A 21,884-nucleotide genomic window follows, 5' to 3' on the forward strand; every position below is an offset into this window, starting at 1 on the left:
AGGGTTGGGCCTTGATGGATATCCACCTTCCTAATGACCTCACTCTGTTTCCTGGCTAACATGAGGTAAGAGGCCTCCTCTGTCACACAGCGCTGTTGCCATGGTGTTCTGCCTCACCACAGGTCTCAAATAGAGACAGGTAACCATGTACTGAAACCTCTGAGACTATGAGACAAACAAACGTTCCACCTTGTCGTGCTGTTTGCATCAGGTATTTTGTCACGGTGACAGGAATCTGACTCACCTAAGGATCTCTGATAGGATTTATACAAGTGAGAAAACCTAAAGCTTATGCCTCCTGGTTTGGTGATTAACCCATTCTAATTGTTATAGTAATTGTGCACAGTATTTCTTATACTCAAAGCATGAAATATTCAGGTCACCTAGTGTTTAACACCATAAAGCCATGTAAACTTTTGTTACTAATTAATAAAGCTTCTGTTTTCCCCCCTATGCAGTAATACTGGCAATGCTGCAAGGATGTTAAGGCATGTCTTCAGGACTGCGAATTTATATCTCATCTTCTCAGTTGGACAGAAGTTACAACACTCTGATTAATTTTGGTCTCATCCATTTGCTTTTATGTAACTTGTACATTTCAATTAATCCTTCTGAAAGAATGTCTACTGTACATTTCTATGTGATAGGTAAGAACCATGGTGCCATGGTACTGGATGTAGGACGAAGTTGTCACTCATCATTAAGGCTGAAATAGAATACTTGTCAATTTCCTGTGCATAGGAGAGATATGGGGAAAGGAGGGTGGGGCACCCTGCTCAGGAAGGAAAAGTCCCCTGTGGCTACAGTTAATCTGCAATGAAGTTAGGCAAGGGATTAGCACCTTTTCTCACACTTTGAATGCAAAACACAAAATGAGAGCCGAGTGCTAAAGCACTGAATCTATTCTTTAATTATGGAGGGAAAATTTAAGAGCACAAATTCTACATAATTCTATGAAATTGGGATGTACCCAATAAACTGAAATGTTTGCTTGAGATTCGTCTGCTTCAATTGTTAGCATATTAATTTCATTAAGAGCCAACACTTTCTCCTGAATATCTTTAGGAAGAGTTGATCCTTAAAACTGAATGTCATTATCTTTATAATGATGCCTAAAGGTACTAATCTAAGCATCAGGATAGTAAGATGATGGCCATAACAGAAAGCCATTCAATAGCTTCCTCTTGATGTTATTTTACAAGTAATGCCACTCTGTCAACATAAAAATAACTCTAGATTTCAATGTTCATCTATGAGCTAATTATTCACATCACCACAGCCACTTCAGGAATCCAGAAATGCCTCATAGAAATATTTGTTATATTTACTTGGTTCTTTAGAAGTCATGATAAGAAAGTTATGCTTCAATGGCCAAACACTACAAAGTCATAACAACAGAGACATTAGTTTCCATACCTAAAATTTCATCAATACTAGACAAAAATGTCATCCTTAATTTTAGAAAGATTATGAGGAGGATGGAGAGATGGCTCAGTTGTAAAGAGCACTGGCTGCTCCTCGGAAGGATGTGAGTTTTGATTCTTAACATCTATATAGCAGCAAACAACTGTCTTTAACTCCAGTTTGAGGGGGTTTAATGCCCTCTACTAGCCTCCATGGACAGCAGGTATACATGTGGTGAACAGATGCAGGCAAAACACCCATACACATAAAATAAATAAGTAAAATAATCAATATCATCCATATGCAAATCCTGCAACTGTAACAGGGCAAGATATACTGGTGCAATAGTGGCACAGGTGTTATGGGCTAACCAACAATTATTCCACTGGACTTAAGACCTAGTTCATGAAATGGAATACTTGACATTGCTAAAGTGGGCAATAATCTAACTAGATACATCATGGCTGTAGAGAGGTTCCCACTACTATTATTCAGCTACAAGAATATAAAATAAAATGCTTAATGACATAATGCTGAACCCGTAGATCAGTGCCTCCCTCAGCCCCATCAGAGAAGCCTTTTCTTGTAGCTGATACTAATTAACAAAAAGATCCACAACTGAACAATGTGCAGAGAATGAGAGAGCCACTCCCCTCAGAGCTGAGTGATCTATAGGAAGGAAAGGTAGCAAGATGTATGAGCCAGAGGTGGTAGATGGATCCTAAGGAAACATCATTTCCCAGAAAGGACAGGACTGATACATGTGGAAACCCACAGAGACTGTGATAGTATGCACAAGACCTGCACATGTTCAAACAAGATAAAAATCACAGCACAGATAAGGGGGCATGGACACGAATGTCTCACCCCTAACCAAGAAACTATTTGACACTTGTGTGGAAAGGGAAAATCAGTTTTCTTCAATGGAGTGTCACTGGGTATATCTGCCACACCCCCAAACAGGCCTCATGCACAGTAGCTGGTCAAGGTAATATATAAGCATATGGAGTGGAATATTGCCTATTGGCCATATTTCTGCTCATTTTTGGTCTAAGGGTTATGATTAGTAGCATATGGAGGAACCACTAGCAACATTTTTTGTGTTTTCCCAATGAATGATGTTTACATAAGTATCTACACTACATAAAAAATATGATGCTAACTGATAGAATGCTTTGGGGAAGTTACAATACTTCAAAATCTAGATGCTTAGAGAAAAACATTGAAATATCAATAAGATATAAAATTTGTTGTTTGAGACTTGTTTTTATTAAAATGACATAGTTATATTTTTATACAATATATTTTGAACTTATTCTTTACTCTCCCTAGTTCCTCCCTACCTCTCTACCAACTCAACTTCCTATTTCCTCCCTCTCTTTCTCAAACCAAAAACTCCTTGAAAATAAAAAGAAACTGAAAATAATAATAATTAATTACCAAAGTATAATGAAACAATACACACACACACACACACACACACACACACACACACACACACACACACGTCTATCACTTTGTCCTACAAAAGTTAGTTAGTTGGTGTCATAAGCCCACAAACTTACAAAGCCAAAACTATTCCCTATTTCAACCTTAATAGAAAAAGTTTGCTAATCCTTGTGATATAACTCAAAGAAAATCAAAGCAAAAATGAATCTGCAAGATCACTTAACCCAGTGATTTAAAAGCCCAGATACACATTAGAATCACCTGGGCACATTTCAAAACACAGACAACAGGTCCTGTCACCTTGCCCCCAGCAGAAGAACTAATTTCACTGGCCTTTCTGAACTTAAAGAAGCTTTATTCTAGTGTTTTTTCTTCCTTCATGTTTTTTCTTAGCCAGACTGATAACCCATGATCTAATCCATTCTTTCATTGTACAAATGAGAAAATCTAAACCAGGAAGTTAAAGTGGCATGCACGAAGCCCTAAGCAATTGTCCAAGCTTATCACACATTTTTGTACACTCCAGCAATTCCTGAGGGAGCTCATAAGTTTCTTCTCTTAATTCAAGGTTCAAGAATATAATGCTATTATTTACTCTTCGTTGGCAGTTAGGAACACACGGAGGTAAATTTGATCAGCTGTAGTAACTGAAGGTTAATGCTCAATGGAGCTCAGCATTCAGGAAGGAGTTGGTGTATGGTTTTCCTAAGATCTGGAATAATTTCTACATATACATTAAGAGTTTACATTTTATGTGGAAGAGTTCAGAAGAGAGAGAGGAGAGAGAGAGAGAGAGAGAGAGAGAGAGAGAGAGAGAGAGAGAGAGAGAGAGAGAGAGAGAGAATGTCAAAGTTGCCAGCAATCTGAAAATATTCTTAACCAAACCATTTCATTTTAGAGAAGAGGAAAGATAAGTCCTGGAAATGAGGAACAATGACTTGCCTAAAGGCACACAGCTTTTTAGTGTCTGAGCCAGAAGGAAATATTAGGCTCTTTGTGGATGGATGGGTAGTAAGTCTTGAAAAATACACCACTTGTAAGAACGACAGCAAAGCACATTCCAGCTACCATTAAAAGGAGGCAAATCACAAAGAGGATAAATTAATTCCTCAGTCAGATCCTTATAACACAAACTGCTTTCATTACAAGAACACTTGGTAATAGCAGTCATGAAGAAAAGAGAAACTCCTTTTGTCTCCTCCCACCACACTCCACTTTGCTCATTCTACAATTAGTCATTTGATCTTCAGTAGAACCCAAAATAAACACAGGTGATGAAAGGACAAAGGAGAAACAGAGGGAGTTTGTATTGACAGAAAACTCTTCTCAGATTGCACCAACCATACAAGAACTTTCTGGAACTTTATTAACGGTGATCTAAATGGAAGCCTGTGAGCTGGTTGTCCTTAACCTTGTGGCTCCCTTCTTTTTACTAGGGACACAGAGTTCAGTTCAGTAGGACAATCATCTATTGGAAATGGGTATGCTTTTCTGCTAGTCTTCTTGGAGAACTAAGGCAGTAGCATTCACATAGTTAAACTGGTCACTTTTTGTTTCCTATGTGGTCGATAGAAGGATATGGTTATCAAATGAAGAAATTATGTGTGAACAACTCCTTTGTCACCCGATGCTTTAATAGTGCTAAGTTTAAAATGCCACTTTTACACCCTTACTGGCTCGCATGTATTTAGCTTTCTAAGCAAATGAAGGGAGTAAAATTTTTGTGTCATTTTAATGGTCACTTAAGATCTTGTGTGTATTCTGAGTTGATGTACAGGAATTCATACCCCACCATGTCAAATCTAGCAGTGTGTTTTATGGATGCAGGAGGTACCAAGATGTTAGCTGGACATTTTTAGAGAGCAATACAGAGATGTATACTAAACATATCAATCTGTGATTCATCAAGAGACAGCTTTGAAGCGTATGGTTAGATATGCAGATAGAAGACATCTGTAATGCAAATGATGTTTTAGAAGATACATGAGATGAGGGTCCAGGCGGTGGCAGAAAAATGAAACAGTGTAAGGATTGATCCATGGAAAATACTGCTCAGCAATTGCAGATGGCAAAGATGTTGCTGTGTGCATGGGGCATGGAAATAAAATAACTGTTAATCCCTTTATAAGTTTTGCTGTATACAGGTCAAACAGTTGGAATAGGAACTAGAGACCAAATGAGAGTATTCACTAGCAAGATAAATCTCCCCAAGGGCAGGCAGCTACACAGGTTTTGCTTCTATGCAGAAGGACATGGAGGGACAGTAAATATGAGTAGAGGTCCAATAAGCCTGCATAGGAACTTGTGCTCTGAGATGTCATGTCCACTGGAAGATGCTCTAGCAGTGTGCTGCATTAAGAAACAGCTAGTAGAAAGCAGTAAGGGAATTATTTCTGGTCATACACATTTATTTCTGTGAGATAAGTAGGAAGGTCATTGGCTGAGAGTTTAAAGAATAGAATTATTATGACATCTAAAAGGATGCAGGAATAAAGGAAACAACTGTCTTTGGGAATAAAAAAAAGTTATTACAAAAACATAATAAAAGGGTTGATGGATAGTTCTGAGTGTCATCATTTCAGATATATAATCATAAATACAACATAACTTGAGGTAGCTGTGTTATGTGATATTGGATTTAATAGTTGAAAAGGAAAGCTAGGGATCTGTGGGTAGGTAAAGAAAAAAAGTTACACTATCATGTTTACAACTACAAAGTCAAAGTGAGTCAGAATCCATGTTTAAATTGGGGCAGATGGGTAAATGAAGTAATTGTTCCAACTCTGAAGACTCTTCCTGCGTGGCCCTGTATCTAGTTTTACAATGAAGTGTGTGGCAAAGAAAACATTGTGTTTGTTCTATTTTAAACTGGAATCACTCTAAATGTATTTAAAAACTCAGTAAGGTAAAATGACATCACACTGGCTTAGGGATGTAAGACCTTGGTGTTACATCATGTGGATATGAAGTCTGCAGACCCTGCTCAGTCTTTCTCCTCTCTGACTCCCAAAGGAAGAAATGAAAATAAGAGCACTGCCAAATAGTTTTAGCAATAGTGTAAGAGCAGCATGATGGGAGTTAATAGCAGAAAGGGAACACAAACAGCCAGGAAGGCCCACCAGCATTGCTTGGCAGGGAAATGAAAACTCAAATGTGCTCTTTGATCTCAAACAAAAGACGGTGACTTTTGAAAATGTAATCAAATGCAAATACTGTTACTTTTCATAGACTGTATCATAGACACAATAGGTCCCTGTGAAGGTCCTTTCATACACCATGAAAGATAAAATGGCAAAGAACAGGCTACAAAGTCTAGCAACCCATGGAAAAGCCTAGCAAAGTTAAATACCTTAAAGTATCTCTCGTGGACACTAGACACATAGAATAAAATGTATTGAGAAGGGTTGTGACAGCCTTGTGTGCTGTTCCAACAGGAGTTTCCAGCCCACAGTGCCCAGGACACATCCGGCTGTACAACTATAGCTGTAAGAGAAGCCCCACACGAAATCCTAAACTTACTGACAACCTTTGCTTTCATGGGTGTGACTTGGCTTGGTGGCTCATTTGTACAGATCTCGAGTATGAACTCTGTAGATGACAACGATGTGTCGCCATGTTGAAAGTTTGGATATGACATTAAGTCAGAAAATTAATGTTGCAAGGGGAATTTTACATGTACAAGGTGAACAGATATTTTTAAAGGAAAGAAATAGGTAATATGCACAAGAGTTTTGAATTATAAAGTCACAGTTGTAAAAATTAAAAATATAGAAACACAGCACATACATAATATTCTTTACCTACATCCTACATATTTAAGTGCTCTTTATAAGAGCTCTCAAAACAAAAATGCATCCAAGAAGTATGGATAAAAGACTCAGAACTGGTCTAACTAAAAAAAAGAATCAAGAAAACTATTTCAAGGAATTATTAAGATACCTCAGTAAACTATAAAGACACAGTGACAAAAAGAGGCTTTAAAAGATTTTAGGTTTTTCCCTTGAGACGTATTTATGATTTTTGTTATGAGAAAATTTGATTAAGGAAATTTTATCATCACATGAATGTGTGTCTGAAAATGTAATTAAATGGAGTTGTACGATGATTCTTAACTGGGAACTCTAGACCTTAGAGAATGAAATAATGAATGGATGAATGTAGTTCAAAGGCTTAAGATTCAATGGTGGGCCAGCAAAGATGGCTCAGCAGGTAGAGGTACTTGCTGCTAAGCCAAATGATGGTTTCAGTTCAGTCTCTAGGACCCACATGGTGAAAAGAGGGAACTGACCTCCACAAGTTTTCCTTTGAACTCTACATTCACGCTATGGAATAGACATCCTTAACTTTACATTATTTATTACACAAGTAAATGTAATAAAAAGTTTAAAAAGAAGTCAGTGATGAATTTTTAAAGCCAATTCTATCATCTAACTGAAAATATGCCTTTTATTAAATTATAAATAGGGAAATCTATCTAGTATCCTTTCACTTCTCACCCTGGCCATTGTGGAGTTAGTAGTTCTTGACACCATTTTAGCACAAAAATATCACTCCTGGATCTCAGTCTGTGGTAGAAGATACAATAAGCCAAAATATGGTCTTTAATTACACAAAATACACAAATGCAAGACAACATCAATGAAGCACAAAGGGGAGGAACAATGACAAACACTTACGAGGGAACAACCACTGAGACTAGACATTGTCAAAATAAGACAAGGACACCATGAAAAGTGTCAGGCTGCTGAAGGTGGAAACCTAACAAACGGAAGGATTTCTTAAATAAGATACCAAATGTACAAGCTATAAAGGAAAAGATTAATAAAATACTCTCTATCGGATTCAATATTTCCTTTCATTAAGCGACACTATGTGTAAAGCCACTGGCTCCAGGGCCTCTCAAATACATAGAACTGGCAACTGATCCAGGATTCAAGAAAAACTACAAGTCAGTTATGGAAAACAAATCAACACAAACACAACTCATCTAGTTGAAAAGTAAGTCAACAACATGAACAGGCACTTAATAGAAAGGAAAAACAACAAACAAACAAACAAACAAACAATCCAAATGGTCAACAATGAATGGGTATTAAGTTATCCTGACATTTCAGTAGTTACTTCACACTCATCAGACTGGCAAACTTTAAAATGTCTGAATAGGAAGTATTGCTGGGAGTATATACATGCTCTCGTGGTGGAAGTATATTCTAGCACAACAGGCCAGGGAGTAATTTGGCATCAGTAAAGTTGAGTTTAGGGAAATTCTATTCCCAGTAATTCAGTCCACCCCTGGCATTTGCTTTGGAAAACTCCTGGGCAAAGACACATGTGCACAAATGTTCACAGTGATGACCCATGAGGAAGGAAGACAGATCATGCCACAGCTTAATGTGTGATGCACTATGTCCTTAAACTTACCTTAACATTTATTTCTTAAACTGGATGATACGTACAGCCCTGATGTTATTAGCAATTGTTTTTGTTTTTTTATTTTCTTGACTTTTCATAAAATTAAAAATAATAACTTACCAAACTATCCACATCAATACTGGAGTTTACGGCCCACTGCAGAGTACTCATGATATTCATAGCCAAGGTGAGGATGATGCCTGTTGATCCTTCTCCGTCACCTAGATAGGAAAGAGGGTTCAACAAAGTGCATGGCACTGCTCTCCTCTGTGAATTACTTTACTCATATCTCTCATTGTATGTCAATAAATTTAAATTTAATGCTGATATTAGTGACTCCACATGCCCTCATAGAGTAGGCTTTCAACCAGTTTTTAAAATCAAATAGTGACTGAATACTGGGAAAGTGTTTCACTTTTTTTCTTTTTCTTTTTTTATTAATTAATTTATTCAGATTACAACTCAATTGTTCTCCCATCACTTGTATCCTCTCATGCCTCCCTCCCTCCCACTCCCACCCTATTGCCCTCGCCTAGGTCCATGATTGAGGGGGATCTCCTCCCCCACTTTATGGTCACAGGCTATCAAGTCTCATCTTGGTAGCCTGCCTATTCTTTCTTTGAGTGCCACTTTTAAGTGCTGTTTAGGTCCTGAAGGTACTTTTGCTATTGGGTATGTGACATAATTGTATGTAATGTGTTGCATATAACAATAACAACAAATTCTGATTGAACAACAGATGGGGAAACAAGCTGCAGGTCCAAATGATACCCTCTACAAAAAGTCAAAGGAGAGCACATGTACTTGAATAGCAGAGGCAGATATGCTTAGCACATTTGCAAGGGTCACTACTTAGCTAAGCAGAGGCTGTCCGGAAGAAAGTAGACTTTGTGTGTCACCAGGCAGTCAGAACACTAATGTCAGCCACTTAAGAGAGATGCTTGCTAATTATATTACAAGAAAGAAGAAAATAGACTAATATGTCTGAAAAGAACAGTGCTAACCTGGAGTTTTAGAGTAAATTTATTTTAGGATCAGGAAGAACAATTAATTAAAATTTAAAATTTCGGAATTATCACCACAAAAATTTCCAAGGTAAATGCTCAAGAATTATTATTATTTCAGGTTATCATGTCCCAACTGATAGTGCTGGAATGTTGCACTAAAGAATTATAAAGTTAAACACAGAGATAAAAAGCCTTCCTATTGCTGACTGAAATTTTCAGGTTTACATTTTCTCCAAATTAGGTGCACCATAGACAGCAAATATCCACTTTGTTAGCATCAAACAATGTATTGAAAACTGTTAGAAGTTCATACAGGGCCCCGGTACACTTTTTGTTCTGAAGGCTAAAAAGAAAGTAAAAAATGCAATAACAACAAGCAATATAATAGTTACTGGACATTTATTACAGACAAGACTATACTGTTTTGCACAAATTATTAGACTCATTACTATGGGAGGCATACTAGTGTGTGTCTGTACATATAAGGGAATTAAGTTAATATCATTTATTGGTCAATAAGATCAATAAAGGAGTAATGCCTGGGTTCTTGAGCTGTGCTTCTCATCCCAACTGGAAGTTGTGTACTATGCTGACTTCAATGTTTTTGGACACTGACCTTAGGCTTGAGTGACTTATTAAGTGTTTTTTGTTTTTGCTTCTGTTTTTTTGTTTTGTTTTGGCTTTTTTGTTTGTTTATTTGTTTGTTTGTTTTTGGTTTTTCAAGACAAGGTTTCTCTGTATATCCTTGGCTGTCCTCTGTAGACCAGGCTGGCTTTGAACTCAGTGATCTACCTGCCACTGCCTCCCTGAGTACTGAGGTTATTAATAAGTCTTAATATGTGTAATTTAGTCATCTTTAATCCCCTTTCAACTAGCTTATATAAAAATAATCAAAACTTTGCTCCTTAAATTATTTTTAAGATCTCAAGATGACTGTACTTCTAAAAATTCACAAATATGCCTACCCATTTACATTCTTTTCATAGAATCATTTCCAAGCGACACATGGAGAAGGCAACGAATGGGAAGCTGAGCATTCTCTCAGCAGCTGCATTATCTCCAGAAGGCCCCAATCCAAAAGGAATCTGATTTCTGTTCTCTCTAGGACTTTATAATTAGACAGCGGATCTCTACTGCTAACTCAAGAGGCAGAGTGGAGAAGCCATATGAAGTTCATGTGACGTGGTCCTGTTAAATGAAGACAACTAATATTCTGAGAGAGAGGAAGGGGAGAGGGGGAAAGGGGGAAATGGAGAGAGAGGGGGAGGGGAAGAGAGAGAGACAGAAAGAAAGAGAGAGAGAGAGAGAAAGAGAGAGAGAGAGAGAGAGAGAGAGAGAGACCCCGAGACACAGAAAGAACTGAAGCATCTATACAAGGAAGTAAACACAGGCCACTATCTGCTACAGAGACAGAAGCCTGCCTGTGCCTGACACTGAAGCGCCTGTTCTGGTTGGTCCAGGTAACCAAGTGTGACACTCACCCTGAACCTGCATGAGGCCTCTGATAACTTGTCCAGGGTGCCTCATTTGGTGTTGAGTAATTATGTTCTTACAATCAAATAATGTTGAAAATCTGGCATTGGTGTGGCATTCACTCTGAACTTTTGCCACATATATAATATATAATCTTTTATATGTAGATTTTGACTCAGAAATCTAACACCTTAAAATAGAGGTAGTCATTTATATGTATAATTTTTTTTCTTATTGTGACATACTTTGTGCTTTTCACTCAAAGATCTTAAATTTCAGAGCCTTTGTTTTTAAAACATAATGCCCTTTTGTTTTATTTCTGTAGCAATTTTTATTCATTCAAAATCCATATTAGACACAGAATTTTACCAACAAGTAGTTGTTAAAATAGAAGAAATTTTACAGGAAGATGAAAGGATAGTGTGTGTGTGTGTGTGTGTGTGTGTGTGTGTGTGTGTGTATGTGTGTGTGTGCTCATGAACATGCACAAGTGCACACATTCCACCATTCAGAGATATCTTTTATATTTTCTTTTTACTAACTTTGATGTCTGACCTTTTGTCAACATTAGCATGAAGAAACTTTTTTCCTGTCAATCACATTTTTCCTATTGGACTCAATGTCATTATTTTTACAACAGTGAATAAAACTAGGGAAAATACTATATAATCCTTTAAGCCAAATCAGTTATTTGGAAACAAAACAATAGAAATGCAAATAATTTACTTGTACTGGTTAATAAGCTCCAGAAGTTTATTTTAAAACATCTAAATTTTTAAAAAATTAAAAATTAAAAAACATCTAAATTTTAATGTAAAAATAAAGCATTTTATTCATTGATAAAATGTTAACCCAAATGCTCAAAGTTTAACAATAATAAGTTCACAGTACCTGTTGTTAAAATGGAAATGAAGGTAACAATGATGAAGAAGAGGACAAAAATCATGTCTATTCTCATTTGGAACCAGCGCAAGGTTGACAGATACATAAACCAGTTGGCAGTGTGTAAATTCAGAGCTTTGTGAAAGAGAGTCTCAAAGTACGGCTGGCGTCCAAAGGCTCGAAGTGTCCAGAGTCCTTTTAAGCTTGTCACAAGGTGGGTGAAGATTGGACTCCTGCCTGTGAATCACCCCATAGGAGAACATGTCAAGCTTGTAATATACAATAGAATTTCTATTACCATGTTTCTGACAAAGATTAACTTAAGAGTAACCTCTTTGTAAGCATCAGTGGCACTAGGGGCTCTCAAGGGCTTACTGTTATGTATGGCCCTTCCCCTTCACCCGCCAACCATGGGTGATAACAGCACAGAACCGTTCTCCTTGTTAACTCACATTTCTTGGAAAACAATAGTCACTACTTGGTTAATCCTAAATTACTAACTGCTGAGAACAGTCAATTTTCGAAGTCTTTCAATGAAGAATTCTGTGAATTGACTCAAAGCAGAAACACACTTTAAGTTTATTTTCTTAAAAAAAAAAAAAAGCCCCTCAACCAAAGCCTTTTCTGAAAGAGATGCTTCCTAAAGATCTCAAGCAAAGATTAACAAAAAGAAGCTAAGACGTTAAGAAAAGGTCTGAAGACAGTAAGTCAAAGGGAAGAATTCTGTCTGTTTTCACTTGAAATCTGGAAGAAATTCTGAGGAACATTAGCATTGCTATTTTCTTTTTACTTTGAACAATGTAAGAAATTATGTCTATGATAACCATGGTAAGGTTATATGCTTCTTTGAAAGCCAAAACAAAGTCTTATTAATTGAAAAAATCAATCCATGTGTACTTTATAAGTTCTATTACACATTTCAAAAATCATTGCTGGCATGGGGAGAGTTCGGCGGGGCATATGCTTGCTACACAAGCACAGGGCTTGAATCAGATTCCAGACAAACATGTAAGACAGTGGGCCAGTACTGAATATCTGTAGTGCAGCTATTCAGGGACCTGGTGCCTTCCTGGCCTAAACAGCAAGCTTCGGGATCTGTGAGTAACTCATAAAAACAAAGAATGGGAAGCCAGGCGTGGTGGTGCACGCCTTTAATCCCAGCACTCGGGAGGCAGAGGCAGGCAGACTGCTGTAAGATCCTGGCCTGGTCTACAAAGCAAATCTAGGACAGCCAAGGTTACACAGAGAAACCCTGTCTTGAAAAAAAAAAGTAGAAAGGGAGAGGAGAGAAGAGAAGAGAAGCAATTTATGAAGATAGTTTGGCATTAGCCTTTGGTCCCCACACCTGTCTGCATGGACAAGTATGCACACACACACTCTCTCACTCTCTCTCCTCTCCTCTCCTCTCCCCTCCCTCCCTCTCTCTCTCCCCTCTCTCCTCTCTCTCTCTCTCCCTCCCTCCCTCCCTCCCTCCCTCCCTCCCTCCCTCTCTCTCTCTCTCTCTCTCTCTCTCTCTCTCTCTCTCTCTCTCTCTCTCTCCCCATCACTGTTATTATTAAAGATTAAAATTTTTTTTGGAAAGTAGGATGATGGTAGTGAATCACAAAAAGCTCCTGTGGTTCCCCTAACTCCAGGGGAACCTTGTAATCCACCCCATGTGGTACCTTCAGATTCCAGCTGTTTGAGCTGTTGGGAGGTATGCAGGAAGTACGCCCTCAGTAAAATAAAGGCTACCAGCCCTGGCACAGTTGCTAGGAAGATGTAGGGCTGTAAAACTGAGACGACTATTATAGCTCCAACCACAATGAACAGCAACTGTGGGGTCAAAGAACACATGGTGGTGAGTGAGGTTTTTACTTTGCAAGGTGGACAAGGTTGTATTTACACATGTTCTTGCACTCTGCTTTAATAATAATAATAATAACAACAACAACAACAACAATAACAATAATAATAAATGTGCATCCTATGAGGAAGGTACTAGCTCAAAGGCAGATTCTGTAGGTTATATTAAAACAGTGTTTAAAATTGTGTAGTTTGCTGATACTTAAATTGTTGAAACTTTAGATGGTATTCTCTGATCTTAGGATATTTTTCATCAGATGTTATAAACTGTATAAAAAGTAAATTTTAAATGAATATGATTTTCTTTATCTAGTCTTTTGAAAAATTAAACTTTTGAAATTTTACTATAAATGATATATTTTGTGATTTTGTTAGGAGGGTTCTTTAAAATGGAATATTCTTGGGGTTTGGAGAGATGGCTCAACGGTTAAGAGCACTGACTGTTCTTTCAGAGGTCATGAGTTCAATTCCCAGCTCACAACCATCTATAATGTGATCTGATGCCTTCCTCTGGCCTGCAGGTGTACATGCAGGCAGAGCACTCTATACATAATAATAAATAAATAAATTTTTAAAATGGAACATTCTTAGCAGGACATTTTGAGTTTCAAATACTTATTTTAGATATAGGTTTAGTCATATAGGCAAGCCCACTTTTCTGATCCTAACTTTCCATATTCCCTTCTCAACTCAACTGCTGTTGTAACAACTGGAGATACTCTAATAACTCAAAAAGATTATAAAGGATGGATTTAATTTGAAATTAAGCATTTTTCCTATCCATACTATCGAAATGAGTTTTGCCTATCCAATCAGACAGCTCACTATATTACCTCCATGAAAATTAGAATTAGTATGTAAACTCAGTACATCTCACTGGTGTTTACCAGATAGATGTACAGCAAGCGTGTGTCATTTTTACAAGCAACTTAGTGTAACTTCCTTATGGTAATTCTCTGCTGGTTTCCATTGGTTTACTAGTTGTTGTCTTGCAGGGAAGTGAGTAGGGTTGGTCTCAGATCTATGGAAATCTTTGAGTGCTTTGCTGTTTGGTGAAGCTTTAACAGCTCTAGGACTAGAGCTAAAACTGTTCAAGCTACACCGAAGAACTTGAAAGCCATCACAAATGTCAAAAACTCTAATTTGTAAGGTAAATATTTGAAAAGTAGCTCTCCCAGATTTGAGGTGAACTTTAAATTGACAGAAGACACTTAATAGACCATAAAAACAAAACAAAAAATCACTCAGCACCATTTTTAATACGTTTGCAGACAGATTCAGATCGATATCCACATTCCAGTTTGTACATGATTATATTATATTGCAGTGTGTTATATTTTATTAGTGTATATTAGATTAGTATACTTATATGATAGACCTGTGGTTTAGCCTCCTAGAATGGGGAACAAATGTCTTGTGTTAAAGACACACATGCAAAATAACACTTTTGAGTATGTGAATCAAAACATGGGTTTAACAGGTGCTGCAGAAATGAAGGAAATCCAAAATAAAGTTCACTTAGAACCCTAAGTGTATTTGATTATGTCAATCAGTTCAGAGGAGGCAAACCAACAGCTCATTTCTCTGCATCTGCTGATGTTGCTTGCGTATACACATGAAGATAATAGTCCCTATTTTTTCATGTTCTTTGAGAAATGCAGTATTATTTTGGAGAGAAAAGGAGGGGACAATCCATAAGAATGTATTATCCCAATAAGGGCAGTGTTATGATCCAATTATTTCTCCAGGTGCATTTGTTCTCTGAAGCTTCAGGAAACCATCAGGGAGCTCAGAAAGCTGTGCCTGGTTCAGCAGGCGAGGGTATCAGCTTACAGCTCTCCTGGAGACCTGTGACTCTGAAGTCCTAATGTAGCATCTTTAAGGTCGCTTTCACCTCCACCAACCATCTTCTTTTATTAACTCACTGGAAGTCAGCCACACAGCACGGCTACCCTGGAGGGTCTAGTCACAACTGTCACTCAAGGATAGCCCTCATAGAGTCACAATATTTCTTTTCCTTTATGTTTTCAACAGCCCAGCTTTTTCTTCCATCCTTCCACTAAGTCCCACTTGGTGGGGAAATTGTTTAGCTAACTTAAGTTGAGGTGTTCATGGGTAAAGCTGGACTAGAGCGTAGCCTTTCCTGGAACCGCATCTTCACTTCAGTGTGGAACTTAAGGAATGGACGGTGTTCTATCACACAGTCAGATTTATGACCAATAATTTGGTGGAAAATGATCTTTTGTGTCTTGCAAGTCAATCCAAGTGGATAATATCATATCATGGGTCTGGCTGAAATAAACAGACCTGCCTAGTTACTGAATTTACTAAATTTATGAACTATTAAAGACTGCCCTTCATAAAACTTATTTATTAGCCAGGAATTCAACTAGTATAAGAAAAAAGTAGCAAAAATTCACTTGATTCTTTTTGAAACTACTAATAAAACTTTATGGAAAATATTTTTTTACAAACCTGGATGAAGTCAAACACGGTAAGAGGCAGAAAGTCATCCACAATTGCTATATCTTTGGAGAATCTGTTAAGAATCCCACCTGTGATACAAATAAAAATTCTCAAAAAGTAGTCACTTTTAAAAGGACATCAATATACTTCATACTAAATCTGGAGTACAGCAACAAAAACATTTACCTAATCAGAAAATCAAGAACTTATTAAATATTAGCTTTGTTCAAATGTCTAACTATGTATTTAAGCTATTGTTTCCCTAGTTTTGAACTTTCATAAAGCAAAGAGCCCTCTCAGGTTCACGTTCTTACTATAATTAAGGTTAGGAATCTCCAGTCATTTTACCACTCAAACCTCACTTCTGCCACTCTGAGTTTCAAAGTAGCTTAATGGGTGTGTTTTCATCATTTCTTTATGTTCAGCTCCACCATAGAAGGCATGCACACTGTCCCTTCTCGGTGCTTTGCCCTGTGGATGCACTGCTCCAGGACCCACAGCTGACTCTTTCATACAGATGGATTTTTCTTCTCTATCTTCTTCACTGGCAATCTAGGCTTCAACCTCTATTTTAAATCTCAGACTCACATACGAGTCTTCTTAAACTATTTTAAATTTATTTATTTACTTTATATCCTGACCATAACTCCCTCCGTCCTCTCCTCCTGGACCCACCCTCCCTCCCTCTTCCTTCATCCCCCTTCCCCAATTCCTCAGTCTTATTTGTTGCCTCAATGAACTAAAAATTCCATGTCTACTACATGCCTGGGACAAGGATGGATACAGAGATAACAGAGGTGACTAAGTCACTCTCCCTGTCCTCCGGGGATTCATTGTCTAAGAAGGAGCTAACCAATCAATTAAATAAAGTATACTATAGCAACAATGTAACAGTGAAGCTTATTCACTCACTACCAGCTGCAGGATAAAGTCCAAAATTATTTGTTTATTGCTTAATACTTTCCTATAGTAAGTTCTGAACTAACTTAGGTTTTTCTACTCAGGTAAATGTGTCTGTTCTTTAGACAGTCTACTCTTCACACCTCTCTCCTTTGCCCATGTGTCATTTCCATCTATCAAAAACCTTTCCTCCTCATCTCTTCTAGTCAAATTTGTACATATTTCCTGGTTCATCTCTCATTCCCTGGCTGCAAGAGAGTAGTGGTATTTACTGCATCTGAAAGCACGCTCTTCCTGCCTACATGCCTGAGTTGTAGAGACCACACGTGCTATTTATCACAGTTGCTTGTATGTGCACATGTCTTATCTCATTTCCAAGATGGTAGACTTTTAAGATCAATAGGATTATTCCATCTTTATTTTACATGACCCATAGACCAAGGCAAAAAGCCTTCTACAGACATGTGACATACACTAGTTAATATATTCATTAAGGATATTTGCATATCCTTCCACAAGTAACTGAGAGAAAGAACATACATCCCATGACATTTGTAATACTATTTAGACACTGAACAATTTGCTTTGGCAAAAAAAGTGTCATCATAGTGATATTAATATTTCAAATATTATTTAAACTAGTAGTAGTATTCTGGCTAATATAACCACACTTTGCTGAGGACCTATATTATGTGTCTATATGGTTGCCAAGTCACTTGAGTGTGACAAAGTGGAGGAAACTAACATACGAAGATCAAAGAGTTGAAGAAAAATCAAGGTCAATTTTGAAGAGCACAACTAGGAGAAATCCCAAGTAGTTGTTGCCAAGTATAAGAACCTAATAGCATTTGTTATAATGGAAAGCAAAACCTTATGTACAGCACTGAAAGCTATTTAGTGCTCAGGAGGGCAAACAAGGAAGACCACAAAAGATGCAAAGGAGGTTAGGAAGTAGTGTAAGAAACAGATGAAAGTCTGGGGGGACAAATGGTCACTAATGGAGAAACAGAGAAGGCCGAAAATGCACTGTGAGTTGGAGTTAGGGGAGGAGGTGCTCTGGGGAGAGAGGGAGAATGAAGGGTGCACTTCCTCTGGGAACAACACCCCACAGAAAGGAACGGCAGGAAGAAGCTAACATTATTTCACGTAGGCTATTAACAGCTAGCATTACCATCCACAGGTGGCCAAACTAAGCTTCAAATGTTTGTGTACTTTCCACTGAATTTCATGTCCATGTTTTACTCTGCTAGAAACACGGGGAAACTCCTACCCTACTAGGGTCTCAGAGTTCTATAAAAACAAAGTCACTGGATCAAGTGAACTGGCCATTCCCTTAGTTCCAACATTCTTAGAACAAAAGAGGATGGCCAAAATCATATGCAAATGAGGCAAACCTTTGGTGAGGAATAAGGGCTCCAGGATAAATATAATGATCTTTCCAGTCCACCAACACTTAGCTTTTGTTAACTAGAAGAATTAATGAGCCTTTATTTTGAAGTTTTTAGGAATAGATCATGCTAAAAAGTCTTAATTCTGCAACTTATTCTACATTTAGTGTAATTTCTATGTCTGACATCTCTCTTTGTTTGTGAGTGCCTCTGGGACAAGGATGATACCTTATTCATTTTTATGTGCCAGGCCTTCCCTGGCTTACTGTCACATAGCAGGATACCCAGTGACTGCCATCAGAGCACTGAGGGAGCTTAATATCTTCACAGTTTTTAAATGTGAGTTTATCCACAGGGGAATCAATGCAACACACTTTCAAAGACCTTCATAGGTTTTAGAATGTTTGGTTCCTATTTTCCAATACTCTTTCTGTGATTGTAATTAAATTGGTGTCAAATGCATGATACCAAGTACCATGTACTGTAATTGCCTCAAAATATTTTAAAAATATCTTGCTACTCCCAAAAGTTCTCTAATGCATTCATATGGCCATTCTTGAGGAGTGACATGAAGCAGTTATTTTCCCCATCAAGATAACTTTTCATAGAAAGATTTTATATTTTTCCATGACAACTTCAACTTTTTTTCTTCCTGTAAACAATATTAAAGATGACAACATAACGCCTGGGAAAAGCTAGAGCAAGTATGCCAAAAGAAAAATGGCAAATTATCCAAAAGAGGCTGATTCCACTAAGGCCATTGCAGTAGAACCATGTGGTAACAAAATGAGTTATTCTACTAATCTGAGAGAGAAATCTGGGAGCCACAGGTGCGTTTACCTGCAGTATTCTAGAAATGTAAAACAAGCTGGTTGAACAAGGGGCAGGTGCCTGTGTTCAAGGCTACGCTGCTGCTAGGAAGCAAGTGAGCCTGTGAGCGGCAGCTCCATTTTATATACCTAATCAAAAGTACCTGCTTTCAGTGTGTTGAAGGTTGACATCGGTGCATGAAGAAGAGAATGCAACATTTTCTGGTGCAATATTTTTGATGCTGTGATTAGCGTGTGCATCAGTGGCAAACCTCTGAAGAAGCCCAGGGCAAGCAAAGTGTCAGCCACTCCCACATAAATGTAAAAAATATAAAAGAAGCTGGTATTGGTAACAATAATAACATAGGTGTTATTTGTATTTGTAGTAGCATTTTGTCCACCTTGAACAGGATTGCTGTAAAACAAAAGAAAAATGTTATTCAACAATCAAACATATCAATTGAATCATTAATAAAAATAAATATAAAGAAACACGAAATATTGGCTTAAAAGAGACTACACTCTTAGCTTTATAAATTTTGTATTGCAAAAATGTTTTAAATTTTTCTCATATTTGACATAGATATAACTCTTCCTTATTTGAGCAAAAATATTTAGTGGAAAACATTCAATGTGAAATTTTTCTTCATGTGTTTTTTCTCATTTCATGAAAGCTGAAAACAACATATATGTTAGAAATGAGAGAAGAGATGAAGGCACTGAATAGCTTACAATGTCAACAAATAAAGTAAGCCTTGTGGATCTCCTGAGTATCCATGGATTCAGCCATCAACAGACTGAAGAAATGGCTCTTAAAATTGTGTATTTACTGAAAATGCACATGCTTATTTTTCTTGTCATCATTTCCCTAAATGATTCAATATAACAACTGTTTATATGAAAATTACATTATACTAGGCATCATATAAATCTAAAGATGTCTTTACGAATATGTAGTGACATGCGTAGGACACATGCAAAATACGATACAATTTTACATACAGGGCTTGCGAGTTTACTGTTCTTGTCCTGGAACCTACTCTTAGAAAGGGAAGAATGACTGAAACTTGTATTTCTCCTCTTATAATCTGGAAGATTGTGTGTATTGCGGGGGGGGGTTTTGCAATGAAACATAGTAGATATTGAAATATTCTATAAACTCCAAATGGAAACGCAATCGACAGGAATGTGTGCAATACTCACTTTTTAAGCAACCACAGCACAAATAAAGAAGCAGCCACCTGGAATGGAACAATCCACAGTTCATTCTTTTTTCTAGCGTCTTTACCTATGCTTCCCACGCTCACTTATACATTGAATATGACCACCATCAAAGTGCACACACTCTCAATGGCTTGGCTTTGTACTTCTGTACTCAGTGGCTTCAGCAATTGTTTTCTATGTAAAGTTTAATGGAAGAGCACATTAAACTTATGGAATTCCATGCTAACTCATTTTCTCCATTCCCTCATTTATCCCACAAGCGGGATTTACTAAATCCTACATGAAAGTTAAGAGTTGTCAACTGAAATAATACATTTTGTTTTAGTTTATCTATGGCATCTAAAATCCAATGGCATTATATTAATTGTCATGTTTTCTCACTGTACACATAGTCTCCATGTATTCTGTTAGTAAAGAAAAAGGATCTGCTTTATTTTGTTTTTATTTATTTAATCACTTTACATCGTAACTCTAGCCTGCTCTTTCCTGTCCTCCGAGTCCTACCCTCAGGAGGCTCAGCTGGGTAAGGTTAGGCTCACAACAAAAACTCTGTTTTATTCAGACTAAAGTCAATGCAAATCAAGAAACCCAGCTATATTCTAAGCTTTTCTAAGTATTTTTATACATAATATGTCTTCCTCTGTCGTCAGAATAATCAAATTACTCAAGCCCCTAAATGGAGCACATGCTCTGAGACACTCTTCATCTATTATTCTTATTCCTTTCCTCCAATTAGGGAAGTTAGTAACAGCCATTGTCAACACACTCTGAATAGGAGCAGTTCCCAGAAATACCAATTTACCAATAGGACAACAAACAACTTTTCTAAATTTTTCTAAGGAGGGGCCTAGATCCTAAGATGGTTATTTCCTGTCTGTCACATGGATTCACCAATCCAAACTCTATCTACTGATTATGTGGGTGGCCTAATATGCGGGTGCCATGGGCTCTATTGCCCGATCACTGATCACTTCCCCTGGCTGGGCGGCCTTGCTAGGCCACAGAGGAAGAGGATGCAGGCAGTCCTAATGAGACTTGATAGGCTGAGGTCAGATGGTAGAGGAGGAAGGCGCTCCCTTGCTGAGGATTAGGACACTGGATAGGAGGAAGAGGGAGGAAGGGAGGGACCTGGAGGGTCTCAAGGAGAGGGCTAGAATATGGATATAAAGTGAATAAATTTTATTTTTTTTATTATAATTTCTTTACATTACATCTTGATTGTAATCCTCTCACTCTTATCCTCCTGTTCCCATCCTTCCTCCCTCTTCTGCCCTATTTGTCTCCCTTAGACTTCTGGCAGGTGTGGTCCTCCTCCCTGACCATCTGACCACAGCCTATCAGGTCTCATCTGGATAGCCTGTATCCCCTTCCTTTGTGTTCCCACAGGGCTTCTCTGCCAAGGGGCGGTGTGAATAAATTAAAAATAAATAAATAAAAAAGCATTGTCAAAGACTAACTAGGAGGTCTTCAGGAAAATTTTTTTTGGGTTAGAGAAACAATGGAGTACATGCTATCTTTTTGCTTCCAAATGCTTTAAGACTGACTATATATAACTCATGTGAGTTTTTGAAAGAGGGATACTGCTGGATGATTAAGATGTAATAGCAGCAAAATAAATAGTCATT

General features: G+C 37.6%; 1 protein-coding gene across 2 annotated transcripts in view; it reads right to left on the reverse strand.

The window, feature by feature from the left end:
* The window catches only part of CFTR (CF transmembrane conductance regulator), a 146,869-nt gene that overhangs the window by 25,656 nt on the left and 99,329 nt on the right, over window positions 1–21,884 (reverse strand). For both annotated transcript variants that reach the window (XM_084785182.1, XM_084785181.1), the window contains 6 exons: window positions 20,239–20,276; window positions 19,200–19,450; window positions 15,948–16,027; window positions 13,292–13,442; window positions 11,637–11,864; window positions 8,386–8,486 (listed from right to left, as the gene is read on the reverse strand). In XM_084785182.1, coding sequence (XP_084641308.1) covers window positions 8,386–8,486; window positions 11,637–11,864; window positions 13,292–13,442; window positions 15,948–16,027; window positions 19,200–19,450; window positions 20,239–20,276 — 849 coding nt within the window. The remainder of the gene's footprint in view (window positions 1–8,385; window positions 8,487–11,636; window positions 11,865–13,291; window positions 13,443–15,947; window positions 16,028–19,199; window positions 19,451–20,238; window positions 20,277–21,884) is intronic.

The sequence above is a fragment of the Acomys minous genome, assembly GCF_964271855.1.
Source record: "Acomys minous genome assembly, chromosome: 6".
Taxonomy (NCBI): Eukaryota; Metazoa; Chordata; class Mammalia; order Rodentia; family Muridae; genus Acomys; species Acomys minous.